This window comes from Cololabis saira, chromosome 18, assembly GCF_033807715.1.
Source record: "Cololabis saira isolate AMF1-May2022 chromosome 18, fColSai1.1, whole genome shotgun sequence".
NCBI classification, from domain to species: Eukaryota; Metazoa; Chordata; class Actinopteri; order Beloniformes; family Belonidae; genus Cololabis; species Cololabis saira.
In genome coordinates, this window is record NC_084604.1 from 29,132,790 (window position 1) to 29,159,802 (window position 27,013).

The following is a 27,013-nucleotide window of genomic DNA, read 5'->3' on the forward strand; positions in this document are numbered from 1 at the left end:
TTTTTTTTTTTTAAAGCCTTCTAGTTAGTCACTTTGGATGCTAACACAGCATCGACTAAATTCTCTCCAAATTCCACTGCACTAGTTGAAATTTTTCAATGTACACGAGGCAAATGATTCTTTGTAAAACACTCGCTGGTGGAGTTATGCCGCTGCATCGGAGTTTAGGAAAGTTCCCACAGGAACGAGTGGACTCACATGCCCAAATGAACTAATTAGTATAAGTTCTCATTACTACAGAAAGTACACTCACAGTAGAGAGAAGCAGCAAACCTAAAACTGTTCGAAGATCATGCTTTTTCCTTAAATAAGTTTATTGCTTATGATACTTAAAAACAGTAAGTAATATGCAGAAAGATGCTGTAAAATGACATAAAACCTACACTTATCCTAATGCCATATACTATCTCTTAACATACAGAAACATAGGGCTGGGCGATATATCGAGATTTTAATATATATCGATATATTTTCAAACGCGATATGGTACGAGACAATATGGTTTATATCGATTTGGGGAAAAAAAAAAAAAATAATGATTTTGATATAGCTTATTTTGTGACAAATTGACTTGAATGTTTTATTTGAGATTTGCACAAATGTTTTGTTATTTGCACAACTGTCAACCTCAGTGGAAAAGTCTGCCTGTTACTGTCTACATTGTATTAATTGCACAGTGTATTTTAATTTAATTGTTATGCAGGAAAGGGATATTTGTTTTATTTTATTCAAGAAGCATTTTTATTCTATATATGCAGGCAGTTTATTTTATTTCATTTGTTTTATACATTTTGATATTGTGCAGACCTCTGTTAATAAAGGTACCTGTGTGACATTTGGCACGAGGCTTTGTATTAAAACTGACTGTTTTTTTAAGGGTTTGCCTCAGAAAACTAAGCTAACAGAGATGCTATGCTATAATGCTTTGGGGGAAACCCCAATTATGGCACAGAAAAAATATCGATATATATCCAGTATCGCCATTCAGCTAGAAAATATCGAGATATGACTTTTGGTCCATATCGCCCAGCCCTACAGAAACATACTGGTATCATAAAAGATGACAGATACACTACATTGTAATTTACTGCCATTTTACAGTGAGATTTACAAAGAAGACTTCAATGACCTATGAGAACATTCTGATGAGGTCTACTATCAGTTTCATGACGTCTAATCAAACCCACTTCCCCAGCATGTCACTGATGATGATGACGATCTCTCTGTTCCTCTGATGTCTGTCCATCTGCTCGCCTGCCTTCAAACTGAGCTCGTCGTTTCTCGCACCTATCACCGTCTGGTGTTGTCTCCAGAAGAAATGTCAGAGATGTTTGGCAAATTTCTAGCCTAATACGTCTGACTTAATGTCATGCAGGAAAACACAAAAGGAAAGCCGAAAGTCATTCAATGAGCATCAAACTGTCAGTGTGGAGCGTCTAAAAATGGCAAGACAAACTAAAAACATGTTTTCACAAAACGAATCCAGACCTCCAGGCATTCGCTTAGCTGCCTAAAAGTGCGATTCTCGCTCTGATAAAGGCACTCTGCTGGAACCGGGAAGTGCAGGCTGGATATCAGGTCTATTCATAGATAAAACAGGGTATTTGAACTGTAAAATTACATCAAAGCCACAGAACTAATCCAAGAGTCACTGATAATATGGCATAAATCAAAGCAGCCTCACCCTCTTTCATATACAGATGACAGATTTTTATATGAAGAAAAATGGAGAATGTCATTTTTATGTCGTGACCCCCCCCCAAAGTTATGGCGTGAGTGACTAAACTAAGGAATTAAATCAGTTCTCTGTGTTGGCGGCTACATAAAAGCCCTGCATAATGAACTGCTTGACCATAAATAAACATACCTTCTTGACAGGGATAAGTTACCCGTTTGTCAAGTCTCGAGAAAGGAAATACAGCAGGAGAGAGCAGGAGATTAAGATGAGCACGTTGGAAGAGGAGTATGGGATGGATTCACACAGCACTTTGCAAAACAACATAAAAAAGACTTGATTATATGGTGAGCAGAGGGAGAGGAGGAATGAATTACATGGAGATGAAGAGAGCAAGGCACAGGAGGAGGGAGAAACAGAGACCAAAAAAAGAGAGGTGGCATCAAAAAGCAATAGAGAGCGAGGCTCAGCAGAGACACACCATCATTACCCGCATCGTATACAGACGAGTGAGTGCAATATACATAAAAAGAAGCAGAGAAAAGACATGTCACCGCCGTATGTACTCATGTCACTCTTTGATAAACAAATGAGATCCAACCAATGTGTAATTTATTATTGTTGGGTTGTCACGACACCAGTCTTTTAGCCTGTTTATTATGATGTTAATCAGTGTGCGTTTGTCATGCAACTGTTTTTTTTTTTAACATCTACTGGATTACATCCCCATTAAATTTGATGCAATCACTCAAGTTTCCCTCAAGGGGATTTACAACAGCTTTAGGCACCCTTTCATTTTCTACACATCACCATTGTCAGACTGAAATTTTAATTTGGTTTATGACTACGTCTGCAGACCTACGTTTATTCCCACATGCCTCAGCTGTATGTTTACTTCTAATTACAATATGTTGAATATGAATGACTATCAACTCTAACTCTTGTAGACATTTTTCTGCTGAATTTGATGTGCTCTTTGTCGGTTATTACTGCACTCAGCAACTATTCTTTTTGAAAATGATTTGTTAGCACACCGTTTTTTTTTTTTTTTACTGACTAAATGACGGCCTCTTTTTCTTTCGGTTTACTTTGGGGGTTTTATTGCCTCTTCTATTATTCTCAGCGGGACATTGTACTTGTTCAAGCTCCTTTTGAAAAAGTTTTGGAACATTTTAATGCAAATATATGCTAAAAATGCTCCGATTTGTGGATAATTGTCTATCCGAAGAGGCCGCCTCTTCAAAGTAAAGGATGAGACGGGTTCAACTCACTGAAAAACTGTATGATCAATAATTTAAAAATGTTTAAAAGCGATTCTCAGCCCCAAAAACACTCCAATAAAAGAACATCAGTAATACAACATAATGTTTAATATAAAATAGCAGAATAGAGGAAGCTCAGTGAACAGGCAACAGTTGTGTAAAGCCATGCTCTTCAGGCCCCGAGTCTGGGTTTGTGTGGTCCAGAACCGTCCCCGTTCTAAACTAAAAACCTAAGAGGCAAGTTTAATTGTATAGCACATTTCAGCAACTAAGCAATTCAAGGTTCTTAACATAAAGAAAACAGTTGAATGAAATACAGCAGAAAAAAAAAATCATCAAAGGAGCCCTTGAAATTACCAAGAGAGAATGGGAAAATGTTTTCCTCTCAGAAGTGTTACAGTTCTCAAACTAATAGCGCTGCTGAAATTAGAGGTGATGCAGCACTGTGGTAAATATGACTCATACCTGTCTTTATGAAATACATCCATGGTATCAAATCCATAGTGAGCTTTTTTTTTTTTTACCTCAACAAAAACCAAAAACTAAATATTATTTTCTAACTAAACAGATCTTCCTCTCCCCAGCGACCTCCCTCTTTAAGCTCTTCCCGGAGGATGTCAAAGCCTCCAATGTCAGCCAAGGAACATAATCTTTCCACAGTGTCCTTGGTTTGCCTCAGGACCTCTTCCCAGTCGGACAAGCCTGCGACACCTCCCCAGGGACGAGTCCCGGAGGGATCTTTAATCAGAGGCCTTAACCACCTCAGTTGGCTGCTCTCGATGTGGCGGTGGGGGACTACTTCCTGGATGACAATTCTCTCACTCTATCTAAAAGTCCAGCAACGCTGCTGAGGAAACTCATTTCACTTTCTCTCCTTAAAAGTTTTTGAAGAAAATGATGATGCTCAAATAATAATATGTCTAAAGCTGGGCATACACTGTGCGATTATCGGCTCGTTTTGAGCCGATTCTCCCGTCGTGCGACTTTTTTTTGATCGGGCCCGATTTTGACCCAATCGTTGCTCGTGCCTCGTGCAGTGTACGTGGGGTAACGACGAGAGATTAACACCTCACGATGAGCTCCCGATCACAAATCGTGAGGTTGCAAGAAAATCAAGCGTGTTTGAAATCCTGGTCGCTCCTCGTGAAGGAGTCGCACAGTTGAAGCAGCTACGACCCGATTTGCCTCATCCTTTCGCAGAGAGCATGCGCAATATCTGATGTCACGTCAAAAAACTATTATTTGTTATTAGTTTAAGTGTTGCAAATTCACATTACAAATCATGTTTTAATAGCAAAAAAAGACCGCATTTCCACGTACGGTGCGGGTCGCCGCGTACCCTGCGCCGTAGGCTCTGCGTTGGTGTAACGCAGAACCATAAATCAGTCTTTAGTGTGCGCTGTCTGCTGTTCGGAACACCTCTTTTTTCTCTTCTCATTTTGCTGGGAGGCCGGGTCCCTCCGCCGAGACACAACTTTTGCTGTATGCGTTCTTTGTTGTGTCTAAAAATGACGCGCAGTGCCCGCCCAATCAGAAACGGTACAGATATTTTGGGATTTTTTAAATATACATATATATAAAAAATAAAATTATAAAAAAATAAAGGATCTCCATAACCTTTGATCGGGTGGGCAGGACGCACGTTTGGGTGGACACAGCCCACCCCTGCCCCAAAACCGGCCTCGAGTTCCAGTACACAGAGGTCCGACGGGAGGATTATGATCGTGTAGTGTGAGCAGACGGGTCGCATCCGAGCATCAGCTCGTACAGTGTGAGACCATAAATCTGGGCTGTGAACTTTTGAACTCCGCGATCTAGTCGTGCAGTGTGAGATGGGGCAGTCTCATACGATTTAAAATATTGCACAGTGTATGCCCAGCTTAAGCTTCATCAACATTTCTATTTCCAATGTTTTTCATTTAGTTTTTATAATAAAAAACAATTTTGTCTGCTGTCAGATGTCACTGTTTACTGACGTTTTGTATTTTGCTCTTTTTAACAGTTTTTACCAGCCAGTATTAAAATGGGTGTTTATTTCTAAGTGAACACAATGGCAGATGCTATGCTAACAGCAGCATGGCACCGCTTAATGCCGCTGGCACTGTGCCACCCCCGTAACAGAAATGTGACTCGTGTTTTGCAGGAGTAAATTTGTTCTGCATTGAGTGAAAGCAATCATAAATTCAGCCGTACCCATTTAACATATGGACCAGTGTAATACTAGCCCTCAGGATAGTAAACAGTCCCTGGAAAGTGGAGGTGATGGATGCATGTCTTGTACTGTACAGCTGGCGGATCCAGTCGGGGGGGCGGGGGCAGGCCTGGGACTTTGTGGCTCCCATCTCCATCACAAACTGGGTCAAGGTTGATGAGCCCTTGACGAGGCTCATGAAAACTGCTGTGGTCGTAAAAACAAGCTGTTCGGCGGCTGTTTTTTGTGTGCTTCTCCCTGATTGGTCAGAAGGTAATTGACAAAGGTGTCGCTAATTAACTGGCGGCTTCACCTTCATTAGGAACCAGATGTGTTGATTTTGGTCAGGGGAGATGAAGCCTTTTAAAATGACTTTTTCTATTAGAATTTAGGGGAATATTAGACTCATTTAACTTTACAGCAAAATTAAAACGATATATGTGGTCATTTTGGTTTTTACCATGCAGATATTTTTTTTACATTTCCCCTTTGCTTTCTCTTTTGCTCTGATTTAAAAAGAAACTAGACCAGCAGTTCCCTGTTTGCAAAGCTAAGGTGGAATTCATTCTTGTTGGGCCATGAAGAAAGTAAAACCTAATGGTTTTCTATCTTTGTAGAGCTACAATTTTATTGTGTTTTACTCCCTAAACCACGTCCTTTTCCCCCAATGGGTCCTTGTCTCTTGCCAGGCCGTCATTGTAAATAAGAATGTGTTATTATAATGACCTGCCTAGTTAAATAAAGGTGAATAGCTGAATGAATATCAAATAAAGCAATAGAATTGTTTTTTTTTCTCTCTTTATCGTATAATTTTCACAAAGTGTAATGCAATTCATGTCATGGGTAATGTATTTTGAACGATCAAATACTCGACATCCCATATTATCCTTTTTACATCGTGCAAGAAATGATTGGCGTCGCAATCAAACTTTGAAAATCGACTGTACGCATGCGCAGAACCACAAAGTAGCATTTTCTGGCGAGATGAAGCCTTTTAAAATGATTTTTTCTATTAGAATTTAGGGGAATATTAGACTCATTTAACTTTACAGCAAAATTAAAATGATATATGCGGTCATTTTGGTTTTTACCATGCAGACTTTTTTTTTTTTACATTTCTCCTTTTGCTTTCTCTTTTGCTCTGATTTAAAAAGAAACTAGACCAGCAGTTCCCGGTTTGCAAAGCTAAGGTGATATTCATTCTTGTTGGGCCATGAAGAAAGTAAAAGTTGCAAAAAGATCAATGACGTGTCTGGTTTCCAGAAAGAATGTAGGCCAGTCACACCATAACTTTTAGGGCACGGTTTGGATGGCAGCAAGAAGATGTCAAGGCTGCCGGTGGATCTGTGTGTGTGGGAAAATCAAAGAGGATAAGAGTCTATCGAACAGAAGCCAGTACCACAGAAAGCGGGAGCTTAAGAAAGCAATATCATTTACCTGAGTCCAGACTAATGATAATTGTGATTGGAAAGACAGGGAAATCAATAGGACGAGGATAAGGATAACGTGTGGCGTTTTAACTGCTATTTTCTGTGGTTAAACCAATAGCAAACATGATATAGCTTTTCAGCAGAATGAGCAAATTATAGGAAATTGTGGTGGAAAAAAAAAAAAGTATTTCTCAGCACAGTGTAATTAACCATCATCAGCATAGCCATCAACAGAATTCCACTGTTTACGGAGGCACTGATTGGATTTAATCAACTGCCCGAGTCCATCGTCTTTATTATGAAATAAACAATTTTTCAGTGTGGTGTTACAACTACAATTCAGTATTTTGCATGTAACAGAACATTGTTTAGGGGTAAAAAGGAGGTTGTAGGCGTTGACTTAACCTCCTTTTTTCCATTAACTTGCAATCTATCCATCTATCTCCTCAGCTCTTCTTACATGATGCAATGTTTGCAGTGTTTGATGTGCAGAATCAATTATTCCTTCGAACAGAAAAACGTTCCGAGTCTCTGGCTGCAACTCGAGCCCAAAGCACATGCAATCCACACTTGGTTGTTCAGATGAAGATGTTGTTTTTGATTAAATTTGGCACCTTGCTTTTTCTCCTAACAAGACTCTGTTCACAAAACAACGAGTCATGTTTTGACTTCTTCCACAGGAGATTATTTAGGATTTAATTTAAATCAGGCAATGAATTTCATTTATTAAAATGCGGGTGCAGGAGATGCAGGATTTCAATGCTCCATCACTTTAAATGGATCCCCTTTAGGTTCTCTAACTGGGCATGTAATAATTACATAACAACCTGAGAGAAAGCTTTATGAAAACCCTTTGCTCACTTCTTGTCATCTTTTCCCTGTCCTGGTTACGGTCGTGAGATTCTGTCCAGTCCATGGAGCGTAATGATCCGTCTGATGTCTGACAAATCTGCTGCTGCTTAGTGGGTATCAATTACTTTGTTGTAAGTTCGTGGCAGCTGCTTTAAGGAGCCAGTGACATGTAAAAGCCGAATTAAGATCTGAGGCACCGGTTAAACTTGTGTCAAAGCTCCAATATCTGGTGCAGCCTGAACTGTTGCAATAAATTATTCCTTTATCTCTTTTAAATTTTACATTTTCTTGAAGGAACATGATAAACCTGCTGAGCACCCAATGATACAAAGCTAGCAAAAGGTTAAGCAGCTAAAAATAAAATGAAATAAAAATCAGAATCAGGCAAAAAAAAAAACCTGCAAGCATTAGGTCAGACATACAGGTATAAAGAAAAAAGGGATTTTAAATCAGCCAAGAAAAGTGCACTAAATATACCTACAATAATCCATTTCATGTGTCTCAACGACCACATATCCATCTCTCAGATGTAACAAAAAAATAAAAGAAAACCTGTACTTGTATGAAGTGTGAAAGCACAAGTCTGCAGTCCCTGGAGGAGCTGCTGAAAGGTTCCTGTCCCTGTGATTACAGCATCTGCAGTTGTGCTAAAATTACTCTGAAATTACGTGACCTTTCATATCAGAGGAGACACAAAAAGCCGTCTCAGCTATTTGAGAGCTTGCAATCAAAGTGGGGACGTCTTTAAATAGCCTTTTATCATACGGGGCTTAAGGTACTTCAAAAATTTAATTTTGCTGAGTAAAACCAGCCACACATTTCACAACATTAGTAGGGAAATAGATGGGTGCCATAAGATTTGTGTGTGAGTAACCAATGATTAAGGGAGAAGGCTGGTAATTTCATAGATTATTTGGAGCCCAAAGCACATTAACTAGCAAAACGATTAATGTACAGTATAATCTTATTTTCCAGCCTTATTTTTTTTAGCTTGCAACCCCATAGATGATCAGGATCATTTTTTGAGCACGAATGACTGGAGGCTGCAGATTTTTGTCAATTATCATCACAACAGGAGTAATTTACACACATCCATCCATCCATCTATATATTAAGGGTGAAACACATTTGTACCGAACTGTTTTGGTACAGGGCTGTCGGTACGGTGCAGATGTCTACGATCTGAATATTATGTTTAACAGTAGGTAGTTAACAGGCTTGTTTTGCACACAGAGCATAAGTCAATTCCGAGTTCCCACACGGACATCTTAATTGGCTGAAAGGAAGTTTGTAGTCAGTACCAGATTCCCACATGAGTTCTTGTTTTCCACTAGCTATCATGGTTGATGCAAACAAGACGCTGGAGCTTGAAGACCCTCCCTTATCTTTAAGAGCTCCTTTTTGGGAACACTTCAGTTTCCCGGTGAAAAACAACAACGGACAAAGACGAGTAGATGAGACGAGAGCCGTGTGCCGACAATCGGGCATGTTTCTGCAAACATGTCCAACCTCATAACGCATTTGAAACGGCGGCACGCAAATGTGAATATCACTGCTGCGAGGAAAGAAACCAGCATCGTGTCAACTCAGCTACCTTTAGCATTTAAACGCTTTCGCCAGTCATTCAGATCGGGCTAAAGCTATAACTGATGCCATTGGTGCTTTTATAACGGCGGATCTGCGACCACACTCAGTTGTTGAGAACACAGGTTTTAAACGTTTTTTATATTTGTTTAATTTGAGAATATTTTATTTATTAGAGGGCTTGGTAATAGATTTAAGCTGTATTCTTTTTTTATTCATATATATATATATATATATATATATATATATATATATATATATATATATATATATATATATATATATATAGAGGAATACAAAAAAAAAGAATACTACTTAAATCTATTACCAAGTCCTCCAATAAATAAAATATTCTCAAATCCCAACCCAAAGGAAAGTATATACTACACACACATATATTTTATTTATATATACACAGTACAGACCAAAAGTTTGGACACACCTTCTCATTCAAACAAATGGGGAAGTGTATCCAAACTTTTGGTCTGTACTATATATATATATATATATAAAAAATGATTTTCAGCTGTAGGTTAATAAATGTCGTTGAAGATCATAAGTGGCAGTGGGCATTAGTGGGACCTTATGTTCAAGAATGTGTTTAGATATGTTTGGAAAACAACTGGGGTCAATAGCACGGAGGAATAAGATGCATCAGGCTTACAGGCTACACTTGTTAAAGGGATCAATGCACTGCTAGCTTTGGCTTTCTCACAGGATTTATTGAATACTTGTAACCTTAGTCTTAAATCTGAAGCTCTTGAAATGCAAGTCCAAATGAGGCGTTAGAGAAACTCCTTTCTAAGTCCCAAAAAATCCCACATGCAACAATGCTGTAATACCGTAGTCTTAACAATAGATAAGGGGGGGGGGGGGGTTGTTATTCAGGACGTGTAGGTTAACAAACTCCACAAGGATGCAAAAAAAGGATGCTTCCTTACTCTGGACAGTTCTCCAACCTCCAGGTAAAAGCAAATGATGAAAACATTCCAGGTCATCCACACGACGAGCCAGGCCGCATACTGCAGACAGACAAACAGAGAGAGGACAATCGGATAAAGGAAAGATTTGACAGGCTTTTTCTGTAATATTACTAGATAGAGGGAGGAAGAAAAAAAAACATGCTGATGTCTTGCAGTTGGAGTGAATGAGATGAAGACAAAGGACAGAGGGAGGCTTCACTTTTGATGTTGTTAGATTGCAGAGATACAAAAACAAGAGCAAAGAGTGAAACCAATCTCCTGAATCAAATAAGACAGGGAGAGACAATGGATAGAGGCGCTCTGTGCATGCATGTGTGCAGAAGCAAGTTATAGGAAGGGATGAATATACAATAGAACTTATAGAGCTTTCATTGTCTGAATTGCATCACTAAAGATTGTTTGTGCATGCGAGGGTCTTTTGAGGGGGAGTGGATGGGTCGATATGATGGGGGAGAGGGCAGTGTTGAAGCCTGCAGCCGCCTCGGGAGCTTTTGAAAGTTTTATGGAATTTGAATTGTTTTATTGAAAGCATCTAGAGAAAGAAAAGACAGGCCGGCTTGTCAGATTATGATATGACAGTGATCCAGCTTTCATTCAACACTGTGATCCCTGAAAACTACAAATTTTCTCATCTTCTTCTCTCAGTTCGAACAAGACCAGGAAAAAAAAAAACTCCATTAAACTGTCATTCCAATCAAATTCAGCCCCTCGTTTCTTAAACTAGAGAATAAGAGGCTGTTGTTAAATCTGTGAGAGAACACGTAATAATTAAAAAAGAAAACTGTTTCCAGGAGTGCCTGTGTTTTGAAAGCGTGTAAATACTCACTCCAGTGACATATCTCGGCCTGAACTGAATGGTGCCGAACAGGCCTAGTATGACGACTATGATGTGTAGGAAGTTGGTCAGGATGGGAGCCCACTGGTAGCCCATGAAGTCTATCACCTGACGCTCAAAGGCACTGACCTGCGGAGAAGGGAGGAAGGGAGGAAGGAGGGGAAGGAGGGGAAGGGGAGGGGGAGAGATTAGCGGCATGATAAATACAAAATAAAATTGTGTTTTCCGTAAAGCATTTGACAGCCGTGGGTTGTTGCAGCTGGGAAACCACCAGTATTTGACAGAAAGTGGGTGTCATATCAGACTGATCTAATCTCTGAGTCTATGATGGCGAGCAGTCATGCTGGGAAATCTGAGACGAAATGTTAGCTCACAGGAAAGTCATTAAAAAAAAAACACCCTAATAACCTCAAATATAGTTTTTCTTTCTTGCCCATCCTTGTTATAGTACGTAGGACTTGACAAATCATTTAAAATATGATATTCATATCTTTTGGAGAATATTTGTACCAGTAGTCCAGAAAACAACCAACAGATAAATCCAATGAAAAAAAACTGATCGCCCTCCCATCTAGGGTTGCAAAGGGGTGGAAAATTTCCGGTAAATTTCCGGAAACTTTCCGGAAACTTTCCATGGGAAGTTAAGCTGGGGATTTTGGAAATATTCCAAATTGGAAACTTTCCATGGGAATTATGGGAATTAATGGGAATTTATACTAACTCACCCCACTCCCCCACCCAATCAAAAAGTAAGCTGTGTGCATGTGATGGAGGAATGCACAGTGCCTGTAGGGGGCGTGGCCTCAATAGCCCTGCAGTAAGCAATGTGCTGTGTGCATGTGATTGAGGAGTGTACTTGCAATAAATCTGGTTGTTTTAGCCAAGACTATGCTACAATATATTTCCCCCAACTATATTTAAGTTCCCTGTTAAGGGCCAACCTTCAATTCTGTAAATTTCTTATTTATTCCCGTTAATTCCCGTTAATTCCCATATATTCCCCTTAATTCCCATGGAAAGTTTCCAACTTTGAAAATTCCCGGAATTATGCAACCCTACTCGCATCAAACCTTTTTAAGGAGAAACACCATGTTTACCAAGCGTAACTAACTTTTAATATGCTGGAGTTGGCTTTAATTTTCAATAAGCTGTTTTTTCCAGAGGAATCCAATAAAATCTTGTCATTAAACAGATGCATAACTGTGCTGTCCAAGCGTTCCTGCTGCAGGGTTGCCTCCACCAATATTAGCTGCTACATCTGTTTTCTCAAAGCACTCATGAACCACAAAGATGTAAAGAACTATGCTGAATTGTTTTTTGGGGGGGTTTTTGCTACCGTTTCTCCGACACACACTCATACCAGACAGTGAAAGGCTGTGGTGGTGCAGACAAAGAACCAGGCGAAGTGGATGATAACATTATGTTGACAATTCAACTGCAATAAAACATCTAAAAAGTACTTGCTTACTTTTCCTCGGATGTGCTGTATATACCGACTCCCGCGAGGGCCGTGAATGCGTAGGTGTCTTTAATATGGTGTTTGCTTAGAGGACTGTAGTTTTGCGTGGTGGGCATGAGAGGAATTCAGTGCGCACTATGATTCAAGTCACAGAGCTTATCAGGCCAATCTGAATTGTTTTACATGGCAAACATGACTCCTTAAGGTAAGAACGCCACGACTTCATGCATTATATATTATTCATAGATGTCAAACATCACTTTTACTTGTCACTGTTTGGGTTTGTTTGAATGAAGCCCCGAAGACATAAAAGTTACCCATGTCTGGCTGTCTGAAAGATGTTGCTTTAGCAGATTGATGGAGCCATAAATGTTTCATATCTCGTGTCTCAAAAGGACTGAAGGTATTTTTTTCCCTGGTGTTGATCAGAATGACGTTCTTGCATGTAGATCTTTTACTCAGGTAGGTAGATCATCTTAATAGTGAGCCTATCCTGGATGTTTGGAAACCTTAAGAGTGCTCATTAGAAATTAAATGATTTCTATACCGTAATGATGAACTCTAAAAAAGGCCTATGGAGGATGTTAATCAGAATATATGACAAATCTCAAATGGTTGATTATAATGAAGTAACCTGTAATCAGTTAGACACATATTGCTTTAAATCTCACAGGACTGATTGAGAGAGAGTGTGTGTGTGTGTGTGTGTGTGTGTGGGTGTGCGCGCGCGCGCGCGCGCGTGTGTGTGTGTGTGTGTGTGCGTGTGCTTATTATCCTTCAGTCACTAGAGCCTCATGCTGGGATAGTTAATGAAGTCAGTGCAGCGTATGATATGGCACTGCTAAATATATTAACACAAACAGACAGACAGACAGGGAGCAATCGGGAGATGGGCACAAAGAAAAGCGTGAGACTAAAAAAGTTGTGCAAAATGAACATGCCACTGTGACTTTAATTTAACCCCCAAAAACACACAGATATTTACCGCTGTGTGCTTCCATCTAGAAGTGTTTAAAACATCAGTAGATAAGTCAAAAGGAGACACCCTCTGTCATTCTGGCTCTCTTGTGATAATTCTTGCATGGCTGAGTTCGGAGGGTCCTAATGTGAGACCATATGGCAGCGCTACAGCCACACACCCGATATGTTTACACCCACATAGAACTGGAAAACAGACATGCAAATCAAGAGCAATAAAACCTGAGCTTTAAGTATGAATGGGGCTTTTAGAAGCAGGGGAAGGTATATATGAATGAGTGTGTCTTCTGGTGACATATGCGATTCCACGCGGGAGTGTGTGTGTGTTTCCGTGTCAGGGCAGGTCTGCTGTGCTTGCACTTGACAGCACCTGCTGTTATTGGACACACTGGGCTCAGCTGGCATCACGAGTGAATGGGTGTGTGCGGGAGAGAGAGAGAGAGGGAGAGCGAGAGAGGTAGAGATTGTGGTTCTTTGTGCGACTGCCTTTCCACACAAGCTCCATGTCTCTGCTTCTTTGTGTATTTGCTTCATTGTATCGTGTAGAAGTGTGTTGTCCCATTGACAAGTATATAGTGCTGCAATTGTGCGGCGCTCTCTTCTCTCACATGCGCGCACACACCCCCATACAGAAGACATTATAAGAAGTCAGTGGCCTCCCAGCCCATTACTGGGGCCCCTGGGGGCCTCCTCTTTCATCACCAATAATACAAACAGTCTTCAGTCCAGCTGGACACACACACACACACACACACACACACACACACACACACACACACACACACACACACACACACACACACACACACACACACACACAACCCAAAACATACAATAAGTAATACAAACCCAAGTGCAGGGAAGAGTTTCTGATAAAAAATATGTTACTGTGATCATCAGTTGAGACAAAAACAAATATTTAGTGGAGAATATTGCTTTAACCTGGATTAATATAGAAGTTAGTGATGCACCGAAATGAAAATTTGTGGCCGAAACCGAAACCGAAAATAATAATAAACACTTGGCTGAATACCGAACAATACCGAACTTGGTTCTTCGCAGTTTTTCATTTATTTTGCCAATTTTTTCACCATTGCATAAATCAAATAAATTTGATTTAGGCATGCTTTTAAAAGAAAAAAATCTTTTGCAAAATTACAAGGTAGAAAATATTTATTGAACATAAAAATAGATTGATTTATGTTGTTTTGGTTCCACCTCCTGGTGAATGTTAGGTAAAATTCTTATGTGGTTACCTTTTGGTTGGCCAACGATTTGTGTTTGTGGTGCGCAACCGTTACGGGAGCGGTCAGTCTATTTCCTTATTTTACAACGCCGTTATTAATTGTTCGGTTTTTTTTCCCACTTATTCCACCGAACACCGAAAGTGTTTTTTTTTGCCATTTTCGGCCGAACAATTTTGGTTACGGAACAATCGGTGCATCACTAATAGAAGTCAATAAAATAAAAGTTCAGATTCCACCCCATCTGTTCTTTTGTGCCACAATCGTCTTTTTCCGTGTGAAATTATTACATGGCTCAGATGCAAAACAACTAACATCAGCTCCCTCAGTATGTTGCATCTTTGTAATTCAGTCCTCTCTTGACAGACAAAAGGCAAAGCGGGCACATCCACCCCCCTCTGCCAGCATCCTTTGCACCCATCAAATGACACAAGAAGCTATGGATAAAGTGTGAAATCGCCCCGGCTTTTTCAACAACTTTGACTCTGGGGGCAGGGATGTGACTGCAGCGCAGTTGCTAGCAGCTGATATGTTAGTAGATACGGCAGTTTTTGTGATACGTGCGACTGATGAAAGATTCTGCGGCGTACAGGTGGAGCTTCAAGCTGCCTAGCCAGGGTCCTGTGGGAGCTGCTGCGACACGCTTTGAAGCTGCAGAGAGAGATGTTCAATTCATGCCTCTGCTTGAGGCAGCGGCAAACTCACATTCAGGTTATTCATCCACTGTAGGTATGTGTCGCAAACCCGAGAGTGGACACTGCAACTCATCTTAATAGGTGTTGATTTGGCGAGATTGTTGCTGTAAATATTTTTTTACCAAATGTAAAAATGTTATTATGCATCCCTGTTTGAGTGCGGCTGACAAAACACAGAAAATAGCTCGCAGCTTTCTGTCAATCTGTCGAATGCCAGCACAAAACCCCTCAGGGACCCCTCAGTTTATTCCGACTATTGTTTTGATGCTCGTGTTCTTCTGAGGTCTGGTTATTCAAAATGAACTTCTTAAACTAGAGTCAGACTCAAGACTTAAACTCCATCACCATCTCCTTATCTGTTCCTGAACAGAATGGCCAAATTGGCTCTGATTTGTAGTGGCAACCAGAAAAAAAACCCAAACTTGAAGTTGAATTTAAATAAGACATCAAGTGAAGCACCGAGGAGGAGTGCTTCACGAAGCAGTTTTGGCCAAGATGAGGAATCAATATTTGAAAGGAGATAAAACTTTTAATGCCAAGAGCTGCAGTTAAGATAATGAAGTCTGTTTTTTACCAAGCAGCAGCAAGGAGGTGCAGGGTGTAGTTGACAAGCTTTGTGTAAAAGTTAATGACAACTGTCCCTTGTAAATGTATCTAGCTGTGGCTAATAACCATGGAGTCTCAGAACTGGCTTCACGTCGAGTTAAAGTTAGCTCTAACTTTTTCATACAACTGATATATCCATTTTATTCTTTTGTTTACCAACAGCCACTCACGTCTGACTTGCTGCTAGCTCGATCCACTGCACGTGTAAATCGACACAGCTCAGCCAAAATCAAGTGCAAAAGTATAGACTTGATGTGTATTTTAGCGGAGCAGAGTAGACAGTCACTTCGGAGAGGCTTGTAAGCCCTTCCATAGCACCTCTGGTGGGACCTGCTCCACGACTGGAATGGCCTCAAATCAGACGTTTCGCAGCCTTTCCTTGATGGGACTTTGAAATTCTATCACATGTAAGTCGCTTTGGATAAAAGCGTCTGATAAATGACAGTTGTAGTAGTAGTAGTAAGGAATGGGCGATATTTTACCGTTCACAATAAACGGTCAAAAAAATTCCCCACGGTAAGAATTTGTCATCTCACGGTAAAAATGATGACGTTTTTGTGTAAAGCTGATTTATGGTTGTGCATTAAATCCACGCACAACGTACGTGAAGAAAGAAAGAAAGAAAGAAAGAAAGAAAGAAAGAAAGAAAGAAAGAAAGAAAGAAAGAAAGAAAGAAAGAAAGAAAGAAAGAAAGAAAGAAAGAAAGAAAGAAAGAAAGAAAGAAAGAAAGAAAGAAAGAAAGAAAGAAAGAAAGAAAGAAAGAACGAACGAACGAACGAACGAACGAACGAACGAACGAACGAACGAACGAACGAACGAACGAACGAACGAACGAACGAACGAACGAACGAACGAACGAACGAACGAACGAACGAACGAACGAACGAACGAACGAACGAACGAACGAACGAACGAACGAACGAACGAACGAACGAACGAACGAACGAACGAACGAACGAACGAACGAACGAACGAACGAACGAACGAACGAACGAACGAACGAACGAACGAACGAACGAACGAACGAACGAACGAACGAACGAACGAACGAACGAACGAACGAACGAACGAACGAACGAACGAACGAACGAACGAACGAACGAACGAACGAACGAACGAACGAACGAACGAACGAACGAACGAACGAACGAACGAACGAACGAACGAACGAACGAACGAACGAACGAAAGAAAGAAAGAAAGAAAGAAAGAAAGAAAGAAAGAAAGAAAGAAAGAAAGAATTGTATTAGTATTTTTTTTATCGTTATCGGGATAAATGCCAGAAATTATCGTGATACATTTTTTTGTCCATACCGCCCATCCCTAGTAATAGTAGTAGTAGTAGTAGTAGTGGTAGGATGGACCACTCAGGAGAAGTTTGTAGCGCCACGACGACCGTCGGGGTTCCTGCAGCCAACAGCGAAGCCGGCACGGGAGCGCCGTTCAAATCAAGCTCTAAATATGACTTACAATGTTATCTTACATGGTCAGTAGGAAATGAGCCATGTCAGCATCTGTTTTCAGTCCCAATTCAAGTTGAAGCTGCCTCCATGACTTAAACGCGTATCCAATGTTTACTCGTGCGCCGCCGAGAATGCGCATGCAGCGTCATGTGACGTCACATCCACATGACAGCGCGGGAAATTCCGGTCCGGAATTGCAGCACATTTTGCAGCACACAGTCTGTTCAAGTCAACGGAGAGATATGCTAGAGGGCTCATTCTTTTTGGTTTGGAACGCTTCATCTGACATTATTACTAGAAAACTTAAAACGTATACGAATTTTTTTCATAAATCCTGCCTCAATCCTGCCTCATGCTCCTTTAAGCAGGACAAACATCAAAACTAAACCGAAACATCAGAACAACATATGAGGTCTGTGTTTTCTTACTTCACAGTTCAGAACTTCCAAATAGCTAACAACAACAACTAGATTGTATGTCGCCTGGGCATGAAGTCAAACAATGAGAAGCATAAACTAGCTAGCACAGACTCAGAAATATGTGAGGCCACTAGTTACTGTACACTCCACGCTCATTCAAGCAGAAACTTTAAATACTTCTGTCCATTATTATTATTATTATATAGCTGCCTCGTAGCTGTTCGGTGACAATGACACTCACGGCACCCCAGTGCTCTCAATCTAAAAACAATGCGTTGAAATATAAATATCGTGCATGTATCATTTTCGTTTTTTTGTAAACACTTTCTGCCACTCAGACACACACACCCCAACCACTGAGATGTGGCAGGATTGACTGCTAAAGACTCTCAAACACTTAGGGAATAGATTAGCAGCTGATGTAAAGGACAGCAGAGATGAGGAGGAAGCGCCTTCGGAGAGTTTGGGAAAGATTTTTCTGTTTGATTATGAATGATAATGATATCAAAGAGTTATTATTGCTCCAGACAGTAAGTCACTGTGTGACCATTATGAGACACTGCAGAGTGATAAAAGTCTCTTTTATCTTAAATAGAAAAAGAGGGCAGAAAATAAGACGGAGAGGGGCAGAGAAAGGGCAACAGTAAGATATCTGAGCGGGCACAAAGAGATGAAGGGGAGATTAAGACCCAGCAGTTATGGAGAAAGAAGAGAAGAGATGAGACGGAATCATTAAGTGAAAGAAATGAATTTTTACATGTTCTCCTCCTCCATTCCACCTTACTTTGGGTCTTTCCATACCTGACCAGTCTTTATTCACTCTCATCTTGTCATTTGCTCCCAGCCTCTTTTCTCTTCAAATCATCAGCCACTGCTCTCCTTCCTCTCCTCTCCTGCATATTTAATACATGTTCATCTCTTACCAGATCTGTTGTGTCATAAAACAGCAAATTACTTCATCTACCTCCTCCCATTTCCCCTCCATTACTGCAATACCTCCACCCTCCTTCCCCATTTCATTCATTGACTCAATTTCCATCTCTTGTCTCCGCCTCTCTCGATCTTCCTTTTCCTCCCTGCATCCTCCTTTCCTCAGTCTCATCCTTCCTTCCTTCCCTTGTTGCCTCAGCTTTTTTTGCTGGAGGGTATTCACCTTGTTCTTTGACCTTTTTAAAAAAAAAACTGCTGATCAAATTCTCCTCCTCATCCCATTATAGACTAAAAAGAGACAGGCAAGTGGATGGAGGTACGAAGGAGGGAGAATCAGTAGGGATGCCAAAGATGGTGATACGAAGCTAGAGAAAGGGATGGAAGAGTAGAGGTGGATTGGAGAGAACTAGGAATGGATTGAAGAGAAATACAGGCAGAGGAAGTCAGAAAATGCCCCAAAACACTTTTGAGTCACCCAGGAAGCATCAGAACTGAGTACTGAGATCAAAGAAAATCTGAAATAAGTCTGCACCCTTTTTACCTTCTAGCTTCTATACTAAAACAATTTCTTCTATTTCTGTAATCATCATAAACTTTATGCTGCTAATAAAACTCTAGCCATGGTGGTTTACTATTAACTTAATTAAGGCGGCCTGCCTGCACAGTATCCCACTGTGCACAGCAAAAGCAATCCCCTATTGATTTGGTTCATACAAAGATCAATTCATCTCCATTGGAGGCTATTAGGGACTATTTGTGGCTACTTAGACTACTCTCAGAGAGACAGCAAAGAGAGCAGGGAAAATGGGATGAGCTAAGTAAGAGGGAAAAGATGAAAGGATGTTATGAAAAGGTAAAAGCAGGAAGAGTGCAGCGGCGGGAGTAAATGTTAGCAAGTAAAGAAACGAGACAAAAGAAATGTGATGGAAAGACACAATGATGATCACAGGTGAAAATCTTTCTATTAAATATCCAATTTCCTCTATCCAGACTCACTCATTGTCATCACAACTGTTTAATCGTATCTGTAATAGCCATAATTTCTGTATTCATGCAGCTTTTCATAGACTGCACCAACTCCAACCCAAAATGTCCACTTAAGTGAACACCACAGAGTGGCTGTTATACCTAAGGCTGGGGTTACAAATTATGTAACTTTTTTCTTCCCTTCTCCTTTCTTAATTTATTTTATCTTTGTGTGAGTTAGCTGAACATTCAGGAGAAACTGCACTAAGTTTGAACTGAAATACAACTTAAAGATACAGGGGTAGACTCAATCACATGTACAGTACCATACTGGTAGTCCGTCCCCCTGGTCTGAACCTTTACGTGCAGAAGGTGGAGAACCGCAGTCATAGACAGGTGTTGAAGGAGATAATAGTTTAAACCCAACCTTTCCCAACTCAGGGCCCACTTTTATGTCTCAAAAATGTTCGCGGCCCACCTCCGAACTTTTTAATCCCCCCTGTTGCTAGCCAGCTATCCATCTTTATACTCCAGTTTCAGGTATCAGCATCAAACGTAAATAAGTCAAGTGCAATGCAGTCCCGCTGCAAAGTGGTCTGACCGATAACAACAAAAGTTCCTATCGCTCATTTGCTTGTCACATGTCTAATACTTGAAGCAAAACAAAACAAAATAATGAAAATAATATTTAAACATTTTTAATATCATTTTAAACATAACTGAGTTTTAACATTTAAAACATTATTCTGTATATTTTTATATAATTATATTCCTCCCCCAAAAAATATCATACTTTTTTGGAAATGATTTGGCGGCCCACTTGCAATACCTCGGCCCCCTGGTGGGCCGCGGCCCACAGGTTGGGAATCACTGGTTTAAACCAATAGTTTCGCAAGGAATTTCCCGGGACTCTCAATTCTACTCATAATAAGTGTCCAAACCCCCACCAAGAAATTAAAGGAGCTTGAGGCCGGATTGTGGCAAGATTTATGAAAAAAATCCGTATACGTTTTAAGTTTTCTAGTAATAATGTCAGATGAAGCGTTCCAAACCCAAAAGAATGATCCCTCTAGTGTATCTCTCCTTTGCCTTGAACAGGCTGTGTGCTGCAAAATGTGCTGCAATTCGGTCCCGAATTTCCCGCGCTGGGCTGCGGATGTGACGTCACATGACGCTGCATGTGCGTTATCCCCGTTCTCCCGTGCCGGCTTCACTGTTGGCTGCAGTACCTCCAACGGCCGTCGTGGTGAAGGGTGGCGCTAGAGAGTTTCATTTCTTAAAAGGAGCCTCAAGCTCCTTTAAGCACCATTTTCATTATTATTTGATATAAAGATCCCTGATACTTTCATCAGTAAGTACTAACCATGTCTCTGTTAATGCTTGCAAGCATCAGCAGACGCTGACTTGCCACAACAATAACAGAAACACTACTAAATAGTGGAATGCACCAATTGGTTACTACATCATCTGTAGATAGTTTTTCCTCACAAAAAGCACTATAAGTTGTAGCAATGTATCACCAGCATGAGCGTCAGACCATGTCAAGAATATTGAAGAACAGCAGTTGTAAACTTCCATTTTTCTTTTTTAAAATCACTGCTATGCAGATGATACTCAATTCGACCTACTTATCCTCATCATATGATCTTTAGTTTCAGCGCAAACCTTGGCCTGGCTCACTTAAGTGAATAATTTTTTAATCACATTAGCTCTATGTTCAAACACAAAAATGCATTAAAAAAAGAAGACTTTAACTACTGTCAACATTGAGGAGGCTTGGTTATGTCTTGGGGTTGCTTTGCTGCATCTGTCACAGTGTATCTGGAATCTGTGTAGCTACATGAAATCTCAAGACTATCAAGGAGTTCTGGGGTGAAATGTGCAGCCCAGTGTCTATAAGCTTGGTTTCAGTGCAAGGTCATGATATCAGAATAATGATAGGTGCAGAAGTCTCAATGAGAATTACAGATATCACTTGATTGCAGTGATTGCTTCAAAAAGTTGTGGAACAAAATATTTAATTGGATGATCTCAATTCATTTGTCAAGGCCAGTTTCATTAGTTTGTCTTTGTTTTTTATTGAATCCATTGAACCACAATTCAAAAGTAATGTCTGATTTCAATTGGTCAGTTTTCTTTTAGACAGGATACCAACACATGTGTCTTTTTCTTCTTTGTGTTTTTCCTCAGCAAAAGTTACAAGGAAATTGGGTCTCACAATTAGTTACCCTTTGTTGTTCTGTGACTATGTTGTATCAGTCTCTGTCATATTGCTTTGTAATTTGCAGCTAAATAATCTGGCCATATTTAACTCAGTATAAAATGTAACTTTGGGTAAAATGGGTATGGCTCACTTCAACTACTGAATTTAATCTTCTAGTAGGTGTGCCAACATGCCCAGTGAAATATCAATAGAAGGTCCACAACATGCCATCATGTCTTGTCTCTGACTTCACATTTCCCTCTGCTAACTGTTGAGATCCTCTAGCTTCCAATGGCATCCTTGATCAAATTGATGTCACCAATTCTTGCCTACCTAGTAATTCGAGAGTCTGCACTCAAGTTATCTAAACTCAGTAATACGGGTTTGTGGTTTTCAACCACTGCATTTATCTCAGAAACAATGTCTGGTATTGCAATCCTGACACACAGGGCTGCCTCAATCCAGATGCATTTTCTTTGTGGTTCTATAATGCTACAATAAGCTGCCATCTCTGACGACGCCAGACATATTCCTCTCTTCAAGGATCTCTTGAAGACTCATCTTTTCCAAGTACCTTTTTTTCAGCTCCAGCCCCTCTAATGTGTCTAACCAGCACTTTTGAACTATACTCCACTTGTGCTATTTAGAAAAGATCTAAAATCAATTCAGCATTTAACACTGCCTGTGTTCTTACTTTGATTTGACAAAAATTGTATGGAGAATGACTAAATATAAATGTACATATTCTCACGTACGAAAATCTTCACCATTTGGGTCCCACTAAGTATTAAAGCACTATGAGATAGTGAAACTGCCCCAGCTGCTATGAATTGTGGTATTCTAGTTGTTGAGAAGCTGGCAGGAAATCGAACACAAAATTGGTATAGAGAATTCAGTGAAATTTCATGACTTATCCATCAAAATTACGTCAATTTGTGGAGGTTAAAGGTAAACAATTTCGTTTTTTTTAAGAGATTTGAACCACATATGAAAGGTTCACTTTATAAATAGAAAAGCACATTTTATTTGACTTATCCATTTTATATGTATAACTCTTGAAATGACAAGACATGGTGCTGAGAGCACTTGAAAGTGCAGTACTTCTGAAATGTTCCTGGTAAGATCTGTGCCCGCTTTGACAATCAACCCTAACCCTAATACACATTTTCTAACAGTAAACAAGTATACAACACAAGGGCACAATTTTCCATGACAACGGTACGCAGCGGTATGGCAAACTAAAGAGACTCCGCTGTATAAAGTTAAGGGTAGGATGGGCTTTATAAAGTCTGAAGTCCAGATAATCACAGGATTGGGTAGATGGAACAGAGCCCCTCCAATGGTGTGTTTAGGTCCCAGTATGGAGGCGGAGTGAAGGGCAGGTCCTTGAACTCAACAAATCAGGGATGGGGAACCACACAGCTGCATTTTCCTCCCTGATTGCTACAATCAATACAATACCTTGAGTCAGGTGCAGACTCAGGTCGGTGACAGCCAATTATTGGACTTTTTTTTTTTAAATAATCTGCTTTGGCCATTGAAAAATCAGTTGACCGTAAGATAACATCAACACAAATAATGATTTTCAAAAATGACTGTGCAATTCATAATATATGAGCTCACTCAGAACCAAGCATAATTTAACCCCCACAGATGCTTGCAGTTAGGAATGGGCGATATTTTACCGTTCACGATAAACCGTCAAAAAAATTCCCCACGGTAAGAATTTGTCATCTCACGGTAAAAACGATAAATTCCCGTTGATGACGTTTTTGTGTAAAGCTGATTTATGGTTCTGCGTTACGTACGTGAAGGAAGGAAGGAAGGAAGGAAGGAAGGAAGGAAGGAAGGAAGGAAGGAAGGAAGGAAGGAAGGAAGGAAGGAAGGAAGGAAGGAAGGAAGGAAGGAAGGAAGGAAGGAAGGAAGGAAGGAAGGAAGGAAGGAAGGAAGGAAGGAAGGAAGGAAGGAAGGAAGGAAGGAAGGAATGAATGAATGACCCAGAAAGAAAGAAATGAGCCAGAAAGAAAGAAAGAAAGAAATGAGCTAGAAAGAAAGAAAGAAAGAAATGAGCCAGAAAGAAAGAAAGAAAGAAAGAAAGAAAGAAAGAAAGAAAGAAAGAAAGAAAGAAAGAAAGAAAGAAAGAAAGAAAGAAAGAAAGAAAGAAAATAGGATACATTCCCGTTGATGTCGTTTTTGTGTAACAAACATGGCAGATCTGAGAGCGAGATAGATTTATAGTTAAAAAGAGGGAGTTTTGGTATTTTGGTATTTTTTTTATCGTCATTTTTATCGTTATCGGGATAAATGCCGGAAATTATCGTGATACATTTTTTAGTCCATACCGCCCATCCCTACTTGCAGTGATATTAAACATGACTCTATGTGAGTTAAAGAAAACCATGTTCCCATCATTTCTGTTTGGATGTAATAAAGATAATGGATGGCATACTCCAGTATAGTATATACTGTATAATTATCAACATCTGTGGTCCTGAAACAATATATGTTTACTAATCTTGATTCTGTTTTTAAACCAACAACAATAATGATATACATGTACATTCTGAAAATGTGGATTTAACAACAAACCCCAGGTTGCTTCTGCACCCAAGTTCAAATGTCATCGCTCAGACCCAACAAAGTACTACTATAAATGCTCCAGGGTTGAGAGTAATCTATCTTTGTGACCTAAGCAGCTCACTAATATATCCATTCTCATTAATATATCCAACCGTTCTTGGCTTCTCTTACACTTTGCCACTGTATCGCCTGAGGTCAAAGGAAATGCAGAGCCAAGATTATAATTGGTGAATAAGTGATTTTCTTATTTTATGTAAAAGTTGTATTCTGTTATGCTTTCATAACTGAACTCTAACTACGTTACACTTACTGATCGTGAGTGTAACATATTTGGACAGGAGACATTAATTTACACTTGACGTTTCCAGCAAATTTACTCCTAACTCATTTTGTCAACAAAGATTTCAAGCTATCTTCCCAGTTGTCAAGGCATGTCACCATTCAATCTAAAATTACACTGAATGACTGCACAATAACTTATATTGAAAATATTGGCCCGACTATTGTCATAGCTCACAGATCCCTGTCCCGATTATATGCATTTGGTTCATTTGTTTTTGCACTTATGTCGGCCCATCAGCATGTCAGTTTTAATAAATCTATCTGCCACGGCAGTCAACAGATGGATAAAGAGGCCAGATACCAACACTACGTACTGTAAATATCCTGGTACGTCATGTGGAACAACCGAGATGGATCCAGATGCTGTGTGTTAATGAAAGCCGTGCTTAAGAGAAACACTTGCAGGATGTCATTATGGTCACTCATCTTCCGGCTACAGCTCTGGACGGACTTAGAAATGTAATGAGCTACTGGTTGGCCCACAGGCAAAATCCATTTTCTCACCTAATTCGCTGTAATAAGCCAAGACACTTGAACAAATTGTAAGAGCATTTTGGATCCTATGAATGTAACACGAGCTCAACTGGAGTGCCACTGAGAAAACAGACAAATCTTAGCACTGCAACATAATTGTAACTACTATAGAGGGAAAATCTATTTCCTCTCGCCGTCTGCTTCTCCTCATTTTCTTGTTTTTATTCTCAGCTCTGAGCAGTACACGACAAACTGTTTCAGCTCTGAAATAAGTTGAGGTTTGTATTCACTTGAAACAAAGAAAAATGCACCATTGGGCTACATGTTGAGAAGTTGCGTTATCCTAGCAGTCAAGATGAACATGTCTCCAGGTAGACGGTGTGATTTCACCTATAAACCCAATGGGCTGTGATATGTTCACACCACTGACTTAAAAGATGATGCTTACAGCATTCTTCATTCGACACTGAAACAACCTTGCCTCTGCAGAAAACATTTACACTCACATTATGGTGCTTTTGATATTTGTATATCGTATACATTGCTAGATAAATTATGAATCCAAATTTATCTTTGTCTGGAAAAAGTAGGTGACAAGGACACATTCTTCCAGTGTGTTTGTTCCTAATTTCCTTTCCTCCATCTCTTTTCTGCTCCCACAAGAACCATGAATCCCTCTCACATCCACTTGCAAATTAACTACAGTAATTAATATTCCTAGGAAACATATCTTTATGTAAACGTGGCATTTAAATGTCAGAAACCCCAGCTAATCAGTTTGGTATTTTAACAGATCTCCGATCTCTATCTCTGACTGTTCACCCCCTCTGTCTTTATCTATTCCTGCCAGTGTTCTTTTGTTCGTCTGTCAGCTGGATGCTGCTCTCCCGCGCCCCGTAAACAACAATTCAAAAACCTTTAATGGATTTGTTACTATAATATTCCCGGCCCCGGTCGAATTATTACAAGCAGGATGAGAAGCATCTGTACCATTAGGTCCATAAGTATTTGGACTTTTTGCCTTTCATTATGAGGTGATTTTGAGATTTTAGATTATTTGCACATACATACACAAGCACAGTGAATTTGACCAATAGAGTGTAGATGTTCAGCTTTGATTGAAGAGATTTCACAAAAATAGGTCATTTACCATTCAGGATTTACAGCGTTTTAAAGCGAAGCACCTCTATTTTCAGGGACTCAAATATTTGGACAAGTGAATGAATAGTGTCGTTAACTGCCAGGTGTGGTTCATTCCCTCATTACTTCAACACAAACTGCTGCTCTTTGTCAAGGCAGCTGTTTGATTGAAGCTACCAAGGAGAAGTGCAAAGAGATCTCCGACACCTACTAGCTTAGGTGTGGCCAAATCAAGGCTGTAGTACATTCTTACAAAGAAAGATAGCACTGCTGAGATCAAGGCCGGGGAGACAGTCACAGAAGGATCACAGAATGCTTTGTTTTGTGAAGATAGACTCCCTTACAACGTCAACAAGTCAAGAAGGTAGAAAATAAGGTAAATAAAATGTACAATTTAGAAACGCCTTCATGAATGTAAATACAGAGGCTTTAAACAAGGTGCAAACGACTGATAACATTCAAGAACAGGAAAGACAGATTCGACTTTGCCAGAAAACCTCTATAAAAGCCTCCGATGTTTTTGAATTAGATTCTCTGTAGAGATGAACCCAAGATAAATATGTACCAAAGTGATGGGAAGACAAAAAGGATGGAGCATGAAAGGACCAGCTCATGATTCAAAAACACGCCACATTATGTATCAAACATGGCGGAGGCAGTATTATGGCATGGGCATGTATGGCTGGCAGTGGAACGGGATCAT

General features: G+C 40.0%; 1 protein-coding gene across 2 annotated transcripts in view; it reads right to left on the reverse strand.

Annotated features, from left to right (window-relative positions):
- Nucleotides 1-27,013, reverse strand: part of nkain2 (sodium/potassium transporting ATPase interacting 2) — a 124,157-nt gene that overhangs the window by 51,185 nt on the left and 45,959 nt on the right. For both annotated transcript variants that reach the window (XM_061707334.1, XM_061707335.1), the window contains exons 2-3: nucleotides 10,804-10,941; nucleotides 9,936-10,016 (exon numbers count right to left, since the gene is read on the reverse strand). In XM_061707334.1, the coding sequence (XP_061563318.1) occupies nucleotides 9,936-10,016; nucleotides 10,804-10,941 (219 nt within the window). The remainder of the gene's footprint in view (nucleotides 1-9,935; nucleotides 10,017-10,803; nucleotides 10,942-27,013) is intronic.